This window comes from Geotrypetes seraphini, chromosome 9, assembly GCF_902459505.1.
Source record: "Geotrypetes seraphini chromosome 9, aGeoSer1.1, whole genome shotgun sequence".
Taxonomy (NCBI): Eukaryota; Metazoa; Chordata; class Amphibia; order Gymnophiona; family Dermophiidae; genus Geotrypetes; species Geotrypetes seraphini.
Window position 1 is genome coordinate 146,942,464 of NC_047092.1, and position 12,596 is coordinate 146,955,059.

The 12,596-nt window shown below is 41.4% G+C and overlaps 1 protein-coding gene across 1 annotated transcript in view; it reads left to right on the forward strand.

The window, feature by feature from the left end:
* Nucleotides 1–12,596, forward strand: part of NYAP2 (neuronal tyrosine-phosphorylated phosphoinositide-3-kinase adaptor 2) — a 282,824-nt gene that overhangs the window by 209,548 nt on the left and 60,680 nt on the right. Inside the window, exon 6 of the mRNA XM_033959657.1 lies at nucleotides 6,944–7,047. Coding sequence (XP_033815548.1) covers nucleotides 6,944–7,047 — 104 coding nt within the window. The remainder of the gene's footprint in view (nucleotides 1–6,943; nucleotides 7,048–12,596) is intronic.

Sequence of the window (12,596 nt, forward strand, 5' to 3'; positions counted from 1 at the left end):
GGGAGGGAGGAAGAAAAAAGAGGAACCGAAGCATGGCAATTTTGGGGGAGCAGGTGTGGGGAAGTCCCGCGATGACTCGTCTGCTGGCTCTGCTCTGGAAGAAGTAAGTTACGTCGGAGGGGGTGGACCCGGCAGACACAATCATTGCGGGACTTTGCCGCAACTCCCTGTGTCTGCCGGGCCCACCCCCTCCAACGTAACTTCTTCTTCCAGAGCAGAGCCAGCAGACGAGTCATCGTGGGCCCTTCCAGCATGCAGCTGCTGAGTCCGCTCTAGAGCAAGTACGTCAGAGTGGGGTGGATTGGCAGCAGGCAGCTACAATCATCGCGGGACCTTGCTGCATGAAGGGAGAGAAAGGAGCAGGACTGCTGGAATGGAAGAGTGGTGGAGGGAAAGAAAGGGGGCAGGGTGGTATGGAAGGGTGGTGCTGATGGAATTGATGTACAGAGAAAGGAGAGAGACATAAGGGGGAAGGATATTGGAGGGAAAGAAAGGGGGAAGATGCTGATTGAAGAGGGGTGGATGGAGGGAGAAAGGGCAGACATTGGATGGTAGTAGGGAACCTATGCTGGATGGAAGTGCAGATGGGAGAGATAAGGGAGCAAATGCCAGAAGGAAATGGGAGGAGAGAAAGAGGGGAGCAGATGCTGGATGATAAGTGGACAGAGAGAGGAGAAGGTACTAGATGGAAGGGTTGGAGAAAGAGGGTATATGATGGAAGGAGGGGATAAATAAAAGGAGGACACATGATGGGGAGAAAAGGATTGAGTTAGGGAAACACTGGAGGGGTGAGGGAAAGAGGTGGCAAGCTTTAGGTAGACAGTAAAAAAGAACATTGATGAGAGAGTAGTAAGAACATAATCTAGACAGATGCAGAAAATAAATTGAAAAGGGAAATGAGGGAAAAAAGGGAAAGGGATTGCAGAGGAGAGGTGTGGGAGAGGGAAGGAGAGGAGAGAGATGCCAGACCAATGGGGATGAAAGGAGAGATGGAAGGGGGAGGCATACAGTTTCTGGAAGGGGCATAGAAGGAGAGAAGATGCCATATAGGGGAAAAGAGACGGCAGACAGTGGATGGAAGGAAGAGAGTTACAAGAAGATGAGGAAAGCAGAAACCACAGAAGACAAAGGTAGAAAAAAATTTATATTTATTTATTGCTTTAGGAGACATGTGTCACTGTTTCTGTGAAGCATTGTATGCAGAGTCCAGCTTCTTGCTGGTTCAATTTAACCTTTGTCTATGGGAGGGGTTAGTTTGTGATTACATATTCCATACTAGGCGAAGGTGTGTTCTGTGTGTTCGAAAGACATAGTTTTCTGTTAGGATTGACGGTGTAGGATTGATCTGTGTTGGTCTGGCTTGTTTAGTTTTACAATGGGTGTATTGATGTACTGTTCACTGCAATATGTAAGATGCTGCCTTTTCCTAGGTGACGTGTGACGTGTGGCTTGTTACTAAAAATCATGTTTTTCGTACAGATGGGGGGGGGTGCCAAAAAATGATGGGCCCCGGGTGTTACATATGCTAGGTACACCACTGCATTATGTAAAGATACCAGAAAGCTGGAGAAGCAAAAACTTTAAGTAAATTGTTATTCTTCTAAGTTTTGAGTATTTAACCCTCCCACAATCTCATGGGCACTCATTTCAAGTTTCAAGTTTATTGAGATTTTGATTTAAACGCAATATCAAATATTTTCAATGTGTATAACAAAAATAAATTTTGGGAAATAAATAAAACCATTTGAACAATAAACATACAAACATATCCATAGATGATTAAAAATACATAAGGAGTACAAGGATAAACTACATTTGTTTACAAATGCGTCCTCCGTGCCTGCTCATAAATTTGTGGAATATGTAACTTGTCGCTCATGCATATTTTTTTTTGCACACACCTCATCAATCCTTAGAGGGAACATTGATCCCTAGGGCTTAATTTGTAGAGGAAAACAAAGTGGCATTGTGGAGCAGTGAGGAGGAAAGGGGGAAGAGCAGCTAGACAGGAACTGTCACAATCCAAAAAAAAACATATTCATAGTAACATAGTAGATGATGCCAGGTAAATACCCGAATGGTCCATTCAGTCTGCCCAACCTTACCCTCTCTTTAAATTACTGGTTTAATTAAAATTTTTCTTCTTCTTAGCTATTTCTGGGCCTCAACCAAAAGCTCTACCCAGTACTGTGCTTAGGTTCCATTTACTGAGGTCTCCGTCAAAGCTCACTCCATCCCAGCCATCAAAGCCCTCCACTGCCCATCCTTAACCAAATGGCCATATACAGGACACAGACCATGCATGTCTGCCCAGTACTGGCCTTGGTTCTTCAATATATACCATTATTTTCTGATTCGAGATCCTCTGTGTTCATCCCACACTTTTTTTTTTTAACTCTTGTCACCGTTTTCCTCTCCACCACCTCCCAGCTGCCTTTGAACTGCGCAGTCGGCAGACTCACCACGTGGCGCCTGCTTCGTGCGCCTCCGACTCTCCAGTAGCCTTTGACCCAAAATTACCCATCAGCTACCACACCAGGTTCACACGAACTCCCCGTTAGCAGCCCCGGCACTGCCTAGAAATGTTATCAGGCAACTGCACTGATGTTTTTGCCTAAGTAGTCCATGAATCGTTTACTGTAAGGCGCCTTTTTTTCCTCAGTGCTTGCAGAGGACACTGATCCTTCGCGGACCAGCAGGAATTTTTTGCGAACCGACACCAGTCCATGGACCAGCGGTTGAAGAACACTAGTCTAGCGTATAAATACAAATGGGGGCGTTTCCAGGCATCAACCACCCTCTCCGTAAAGAAGAATTTCCTTACATTACTCTTGAGTCTACCCCCCTCAACCTCAAATTATGCCCTCTGGTTTTACCATTTTCATTTCTCTGGAAAAGATTTTGTTTTACGTTAATACCTTTCAAGTATTTGAATGTCTGAATTGTATCTCCCCTGTCTCTCCTTTCCTCTAGGGTATACATATTCAGGGCTTCTAGTCTCTCCTCTGAAGTCTTTTGGCACAAACCTCCTATCATTTCCATCGTCCTCCTCTGGACCACTTCAAGTCTTCTTATGTCCTTCGCCAGACATGGTCTCCCAAACTGAACACAATACTCCAAGTGGGGCCTCACCAATGACCTGTGCAGGGGCATCAACACCTTCTTTCTTCTACTGGTTATGCCTCTTTTTATACAGCCTAGCATCCATCTGGCAACAGCCTTATCACACTGTTTCTTTGCTTTTAGATCTTCGAACAATATCACCCCAAGGTTTCTCTCCCCATCTGTGCATATCAGCCTCTCTCCTCCCAGCCACATATGGCTCTTTCCAATTACTAATCCCCAAATGCATTACTCTGCATTTCTTTGCATTGAATTTTAGTTCCCAGATATTAGACCATTCCTCTAACTTTTGCAGATCTTTTTTCATGTTTTCCACTCCCTCCTTGGTGTCTACTCTGTTACAAATCTTGATATCATCTGCAAAAAGGCAAACCTTTCCTTCTAACCCTTCAGCAATGTCACTCACAAACATATTGAACAAAATCGGCCTCAGCACCGAACCCTGATAGACTCCACTATTTACCTTTCCTTCCTCCATTAACCCATATGTCTCCAGAAAAAAAGAGGAAGGATTAAGACGTTGAATGCAATGGTGGACAGAAGATGACTGGGGGTTCAAAACTGGTGGGGGATACAGATAATTTCCCTGCATTCTATGGAGATGGTCAGGATAGGAGGTTAGATTGGCCAGAGATGCCAAAGTTACCCAGTTCCAGACTGGAGATTTTGGGACAGTCTTAGTTTTAAACTTACATCCCAAACAGTGTCAGATCTTTTAGTACCTCATCTTGCCCATTGAAATCAGTGCTGCAAGTCCCATAATGCACCATGATAGGGTGGCCAGAAATCCAGGACTGTCTGAAAATCTCCAGCCAAGAACTGAGTAACTTGGCAGCTTTGGATATGCTGTGGAGAAAGGAAGGAAGAATACATTTTCTTCCACTTCCCCAGACTGGTATTGATTAATGATGTCTACTCCTGCCTCCTCCATATTCTCTCTTCCATACTCCACACACATTCATATACACTATCACTGTTTCTCTCACCCCTCCCGGTCACCACCCTCCACCCATCGCAACTTTTCAATTGTAGTTGCAATAAGGAAATATAATAAAATAGTTTCAGATCTTTTTCTGTTTCTTTCTTGATCAAAGGTCAGGGTTGATGCTTTGAACATTCTCTTAATGGTTACAAATTTAAGACATGATAATTCACCATTCTTTTGAATATAATTTTATAGCAGAACAGATTAGATTGACTGGAAGATGCCTGTTTTACAAAGACAAATTGGTGCCTATTTGTCTTTAGAAAATACTAGCATAAGTGCTGCCAGAAATTGTACCTTTGTACTAGCATAAGTGCTGCCAGAAATTGTACATTGTAGGGGTAAATAATATGCCTGCTTGAGGGCAGCTGTAAATGTCCACTTGTGGATTATTAAAGTACATGAGTAAATTATGGTATACTGTATAATCTACATCAATGTATCCGAAGTCAGTCTTGGAGTATCTCCTTGCCAGGCAGATTTTCAGGATATCCACAATAAATTTACATGTACATGAATGCGATTTGCATATAACAGATGTAATTTATAATTTGTAATTTATTTCTTATATACCGCTAAACTCCGTTAGGATTCTAAGCGGTTTACAGAAAAATAGACAATAGGGTGCATTAAAATTATAAGTAAAATAGGTACTTAGAAATTCCCTTACTGTCCCGAAGGCTCACAATCTAACTAAAGTACCTGGAAAAATGACAATTAGTAGAGTAATGAAGAAATAAAATAGAGAATAGATGAGAAAATAAGAAAATAAATATTCTAATAAGATTACAATGATCTAAAGGACTTTGAAAGGTTGAAAAAAGAGGGGAGATAAGAATAGATGCAGAGGGAGAACCGTTGAAGCAATAGAATTCTGGAGAAATTTAAATGAAATTTGAATGATAAAATAAAACAAAATAAGTGTATGCAAATCGGTTTCATGCATATTCATTGTGGATATCCTGAAAACCTAACTGGCAAGAGGATACTCCAGGACTGACTTGGAAAACACTGATCTCTGACCATGCTCTGCTCAGACCATACCTCTGGTAATGCTTACAATAAAAGAATGCATGTGCATGCCATTGTGTGTACTTGCATGCACAGCACAATTTTGTAAGAACTATACTACACTTCCCCCTCTGTATTCGCGGGGGTTAGGGGCAGAGCCGGGCCGTGAATATTAAAAAACTGCAAATAATATTTGGGCCGGTTCTGCCCCTAACCCCTGCTTCCCCCAGCTATTTTAAGCCCTGAAAGCCCCCCCCCTTAAGCCTTACCTGGTGGTCTAGTGGGTTTTCAGGCAGGCGCGATCTTCCCACGCTCCTGCCCCGTGCAAATCGCTCACAGGAAATGGCTGCCTTGAGCTCCCGTAGTCTCTCGAGCCATTTCCTGTGAGCGATCTGCACGGGGCAGGAGCGTGGGAAGATCGCTCCTGCCCCGAAAACCCACTACACCACCAGGTAAGGCTTAAGGCGTGGCTTACAGAGCTTAAAATAGCCTGAAAAAATGAAAATACATGTTTTAATTTAAAACCGCGAATAAGCAAATCCGTAGGTACGGAATTCTCAAATCAGAGGGGGAAAGTATACTTGCATATATTGCCACATGTGATGAAATGATTTGATTATCTTTGCTTTGCAATGTCTGCTTCAGGCTGATCCTCTTCCCTTCCAAGTCCCTGCAGAAGAAGAGGTGAGGGGGATATAATATGAAAAAAGGGGCTGGATTAGGAAATAAAGTGATTGTCCTCTTTCTCCTCCAAGCTCACCCTTTTCTTGGATCTGCTCTACAAGCTGAGTAGAAGGAATGGTTTGGAGCAGAACTGCAGTCTGAAAAGAAGCGGTAGAATTGGCTATTTCCTCAGAAATTAAGCCCTGGATCATAACACCTTTTATTGGACCAACATAGGGATTATCTAAAGATAATGATACTCTTGAACTTTTAAGGCTATATAGAAGAAAGGATCTAGGACTAAGTTTATTTATTTTAAAAATTTCTATACCGTTTATAACTAAACGGTTCACAAAGTTACATACATAATTTAAAAACAGGATCATCATGACATACAAAAATCCTTAAAAAATCATGTTAAAACATTATTAGAGACTAAAACCATAATAAGAATGATCGTGAATAGTTGATCAGCCTTGCCAAAAAAGGCAATTATTAACTCTGCATTCCCGCAGGGAGATCCCTCTGAATGAGTACGGCGTACAAAAGATCCTACAGCCATTTCTTACCTCAGGTATGGAACCGACTACCCACACAGATCAGGTCGCTAGACTCACTAATGACCTTCCACAGAGCAGTAAAGACCTTCCTCTTCCGCCAATCGGGCTATTAAAAACTTCCCCCTCCATATTTTCTCCTAGTACTCTTCGCTATGACCAGTCTGGTCTCTAGAATAATCTCTGTTATTGTCTACTGTAACCTAGTCTGTTTTCAAACGATTGTGAATGTCTACTTGTAACCCATTCTGAGCTTCTGGGAGAACGGGATATAAATCGAAATAAATAAATAAATAACTAGAAGAAAGCATCTACAAATAGCTGTGTCTTGAGTAATTTCCTGATCATACCCTTTACACGGCAGTTTCGTATTTGCACGGGAATTCCATTTTTTTAACTCTGTATATATCTTTTATTGGATTAAAATAAAAATTATGATAGCCTGTGAGAAATCTAGTTTCTGTTTTTCTATTCTTATGGAGAGGAGGAGATAGTGGATGCTGTGGATGGGCCATTTGGCCTTTATCTGTCTTCATGTTTCTATAAGGTTTTGATCTTATAGGTTTTGCTATTGCTATGTTCTCATTTTGCTTTCTTCCTGCAGAAACAAAAGTAAATTGCAGACTAGGCCGTTCTGCATCCACGTCAGGCGTGCCTCCACCTTCAGTTACTCCTCTCAGGCAAGCCAGCGAAGCGCACCAGAGCCAGGTACCATCGTTAGCCAATCGTGAATGACTTCATATGATGCAACATGCCAAATATTTCTCACCTCTCTCTCTGTCATTTTCTACAGTAATCTAACTTTGTGTTTAGTTTTAATTTTTTGTATTTTGTCATCAGCAATGGAAGTTGATTCTCTGACCTTAGGGGAACTTTCCTTGCCTTCAATTTACAAAACGGGGGAAAAAAAGAAACCTTTTCAACCTCAGACTTTCTTCATTCTGTAATATAAATGTTGTAAAGTTGCACTGTCTGTTTTTTTTAATTTTTCCATGTTTTGTGTATTTTTCTACTGTCTTAAAAATTTATCACATTTTGATAAATTTCTATATTTTGTCTTGGTGTAGATTTTCATGTCTTGTCTAAACATGTGCACCACTGTTTCTTAATGACATGTACAAATATTTTAACTATTGTATTATAATATTTGTCAGTTTTCACATTCCTTATGGACTAGGTGCATGATTGTATAATACTATGACTTATCCTAGTCCTTACAAATCCTAGTCCTTATGACATATCGGAGACATAGTACTACTAGGCGGCCAGTTATGTTTATATAAATTGTAAAATACCTGCTTTAAAAGGAGCAACTCATCTTAAATGCTGGAATACACTCAAAACAGTATTGTGTTTGTGCATGTAAAAGCATATTTATATTAATCACCTTGAGGAAAGAGATGAGAAATAAAGACATAGCCAAAATACATTCAACTTGTTTGTGTTGTGTGCGTTATGTCAATGTCTTAGCCATTTCACTACATAAATTGTGTTTCTCTGTGTTTCTAAGTTCTTGGCTTGACTACAACTGGGAATCCATATTTTATATAAATCTTGTTCAAATATTGTAGAACATTTAATAGGACAACTTTGGTCTAACATGTCCACTTAGAACCTATATGGTTAAATGGAGGTTGATGTAATAAAAAATCAGAGATGAGACTAGGGATCTAAGGATGGACAGTCATTTTAAATGACTATTGTTTGCTGATATGAGTGTACAGGTATATCTGATTTCCTTTATAGAATATGTTCCGAAATAGTTGCCTTTGGGGTGTCTAAAAACAAGTTCCACTTAGTAGAATTACCCTCCATGCAATGGAGTAGAAAGGATGGGGTGGGTAGACTGCTCCAGGTGCCATCTTGCTAGGGGCACCATCTTGTTGGGGGGGCTCTCCATCCCCATGCCATGCTTGCGCCCTCCTTTCCCCACCCCCGTACCTATTTAAAATCTTTGCCAGCACAAGCAACTATTCTACCCCGCTGCTCGCGCCAGCCTGGCTCCCCTGAAATCACTTCCAGGTTGCAGTACAAGGAAGTCATGTCAGAGGGAAAGCCAATGCCAGAGCATGCAGCAGACCGGAGAAGCTTCTCGCCCTGGTGTGAGTGTAGCGTGGGGCACAGAAGGAGCGGAGTGGGTTGGCATGGGAGGAGGGTGCAGGGACGTCACTGTCCCAGGCGCTTTTTCACCTTCGCAACGCCACTGCCTCCATGTGTACAAGGGGGTGCTGAAATGTTCTCAGCCCAAGAAAAGAACGACGTGGATATGGTTCAATCAATAATCTGAAACAATGGTTAAAAAGTAGAATTTTGTTTCTGCAAATTGGCACTTAACGAAATAAGATAACACTCTTTTCAGCTAGAGTGGCAAAATAACGCTCAGAGTGTAGGAAGTTGGTTGGTTGGGCTGAGAACTTTTCAGCACCCACTTGTATCTACTGGAAAATTTTTTTATTATTATGTGTGTATTCCTTTGCAAAATTGGAACTACGCATATGCCTAGAACATGTTCCCTGTGTATCATCTGGCATTTACTGAAATAAAAAGCAGTGTTGTAAATTCAGCATTTACATATAAACATGCTGCTATTTACACATATAAATTTCATGACCTTCTAAATTATATAACAAGAAAAGGCCAGAGTTCAATTCTTCCTACTAACTTGTTAGCAGCTCATGACAGACACATGGGTCCACTCTATAATTGAAAATGGATAACATCTCTGGATCATCCTTTACCAAGATTCAAAACCTCTTTCCAGTCACCTACCTTTTTTGCAGAAGAAAATCCACCTTCTTCTGCAACCCTAAGCTCTATAACCTGTCCTGTCACCAGAGAAGAATCAAAGTTTCTGCTCAATACAATTTCTCAATGGATTCCTTCTCAAGAATAAATTAAGGATGACCACCATTCCCTTCATTCTTCCTTTGCTCAGCATAGGGGGTTGGATGTGTATCCTTGATCTCAAGAATGATTATACAACCATTTCAATCCACCCTTCCAACCAAATAGACCTCAAGATTAGTCTTAAAACAATCATTTCCATTACAAGATCCTTATAATTGGCATTTTTTCATCTCTCAGGATGTTTTCAAAGTGCTTTGTGGCAGCAGCTTTATATACCTTTACCATTAAGTAGGGCTGCACATCAATTAAATATTTCAGTTGCCTGATTAGTCATGATTAAAATATTTAATCATTTGATTAATCACATAATTCATCCCCTTTGCATTCCTCCTGCATAATATAGACAGCAAAGCAATTGCTTAAATCTGACATATTTCAATTGCTAAACTGAAAATAAAAATTTTCTTACCTTTTTTGTCTGATGATTTTATTTCTCTAATCAGCTTGTTCCCTGACTCTGGTTCTCCATTCCTTATTTATTTTCTCTCCTCCTTTCTTCTTCATTTCCTGCCTTATATCCATTTACACATTCAACTTTCATCCATTTTCTGCCTGCTTTTAAAATCTATCTAGTTTCCATCTCTTCCCTTTCCTTCTCTCCCACCCATGAACAGCATCTTCTCTCTTCTTGCTTCTCTTCACTCCATCCATGGGCAGCAATTTCCTTTCTTCTCTTCCCTCCATCCATGGGCAAAATTTCCTCCTTTTCTCTTCCCTACCCCACCATCAATGTGCATTTCCCTTCTTTCTTCTCTTCTCGTTCCCTTCACTCATGTCTGGCATATCCTTTTTTCTTTTTCTTCTATCCTGTATTTCTAGCATCTGTTCCTCTCAAGCCTACCTCGTTCCCTGTGGTTTCACATATCTTTCTCTTCCTCCTTCTTCCTTGGGTCCTGGCATCTCTGACTGACTGCCTCTCCCCTCCTGCCAAAACTCTGATAGCTCTTCCTACTTCCCTTTTTACCACTCACTCTCACCCTGCCCCCAAGGTCCTGCATATCTCTTTCTTCCTCCTCCTCCTACAGGTTCCAGCTTCTCTGCCTTCCTGTCTGCCTCTCCCTCCCCCTCTCACTGCTCTCTGGCATCTCACTCTCCCCTAACATTTATTCCTTTCCCACCACCACTCCCCTGCAAGCATGCTCTGGCATTTCTCATTCTCCCTCTCACTCCCCCTGGTGGCCCTCCGAACTTGCCTTTATGTATAGCAACATTAAAGGCACACTGCTTTCATCCAGAATCCTCCTATCTATAGCAGTGGTCTCAAATTCGCGGCCCGGGGGCCACATGCGGCCCTCCAGGTACTATTATGAGGCCATCGGTATGTTTAGCATAATCACAAAAGTAAAATAAAACAGTTTCTTGATCATATGTTGCTTTAGCTATAAATTACAATATTATTATTAAGACTTAGCCAAAAGGAAAGATTTATAAAATATAAAGAGTTTTACTTCATGCAAAATTGTCATTTCTCTAATAAGACATTAACTGGTTTTTTTCTGTGGCCCTCCAAGTACGGTCAAATCCAAAATATGGCCCTGCACAGGGTTTGAGTTTGAGACCACTGATCTATAGTATCCCATCCCACCTGCAAGAAACAGGAAGTTCTATCAGAGGAGTTGGGACACTGCAAAAGGAGTGCTCCAGACTAGACATTAGCGGCACATTTTTAGTGCTGCTGGACTTAAATGCAAGTTTGGTGGGCTACCTGGGGAGTGAGAGGGAGAATGAGAAATACCAGAGTATGTGTGCAGGGGTGGGTGGGGGTGGAGGAATAAATGTTAGAAGGAGGAAGTGAGAAAGATTCCAGCCCTCAGAAGGGGGCGGAAAGGAAGAAAGAGAAATGTCAAGTCATAGGGCCAGGAGCAGAGAGCCTGTTTTAATAACATTACATTTATTAGCACGAGTAAAAATTGTAACACATTAATAACATATTAAGGACTAGATTCTAGAAATGGCACCTTAAAAAAATCACCACTTAGTTCTATTCTTTAAACAGTGCTCAAAGTTAGGCTTGAATACTATCCATTCCAAATCTTTTCTTCCAGAGTATATACACTTCTCCCTCCGTATTCGCTGCAATAGGGGATTAACAGAACTGCAAATACAGAAAAACTGCAAATAACTTTTTCATATGTTATTCGCTGTTTTCTATTAAAAACCATCGTGAATATGGCGAAACCGCGAATAACATGGTGGGAGACCTGGTCTGTTCCTGAAGGAGAGGCAAAACATGGCAAAGAAAGTGCTGGGAATCGGCGACTTTCTCTGTAAACGCTTGGAATCAACGATTTCTCTATGGAAACTGATGTAATTTGGGGGAGGAGCCAGCAAACTAAAAACCGTGAATAATCTAAACCGCGAATGCTGGAACCGCAAATACGGAGGGAGAAGTGTAATCCAAATGCTTATGGCCCATGATCATGCTATATAAACAGTGCCCACGTTCATAGCCAGAGCATACTTACAAATCCTGGGATGCTTTAACTGTTCAAGCCACCCTTAACTCACCAAAAATGCAATGTCACCAGTGGGATCTCAAGCTGCAGTGGACTCAAAGGTCCTATCCTCTCTACTCTATATTGTTTGCACCCCCCCCCCCCCCATGGTTACATCTCATGTTATAGTGTGGATACACAAACCCAGTCTAACAATTGACTTTCCTTTTGCTCTGGGCCAGCAACATTGAGCCTTAATTACAGATACTTCTACCTGAGGGTGGGAGCTCATCTCAGCAATCAACATTCACAGGAATTATAGACAAGACAACTCCTCACATCAACCTTTTGGAATTCAGGTCAATCTTCTATGCCTTATGAATATTTCTTCACTGTCTTCATGGCTCCTCTGCTGATTCAGAAGGACAATCAAGGAGCAATGTTTTATATAAATAAGCAGGAGTGGCTCAGGCTCTCTTCACCTTTGATGAAAAGCAGCTAGGATTGAGAGTTTGCTATAGTCATTAGCTTGCAGATACAGGCTACTTATATACCACAAACACAGAGGAGCAGATGCACAAAGCCCACTGTGGTGGCAATGTTTTATTTAAACTAATATTAGCCAGTCTAAAAAAAACATTGTTCTGGGGCTAATGCATGGAAATAGTAACTGCTAGTCCCATGCAAATGAGGTTGTTAATATTTTTTTAAAAGGTCAATAGCAGATTCCATGCAATGCCCAGAACAACGGGCTGCACAAATCCCCTTTTAAACTACTGATAGCTCAGAGGCAGAGTTACCATACATCCGGGAAAACCCGGACATGCCCTCTCTTTAGAGGATTGTCTGGGTGTCTGGGCGGTTTTGTAAAATTAGGAAAATTTGTAGTGGTCTGTCTGGATTTTAAAAAAGCAA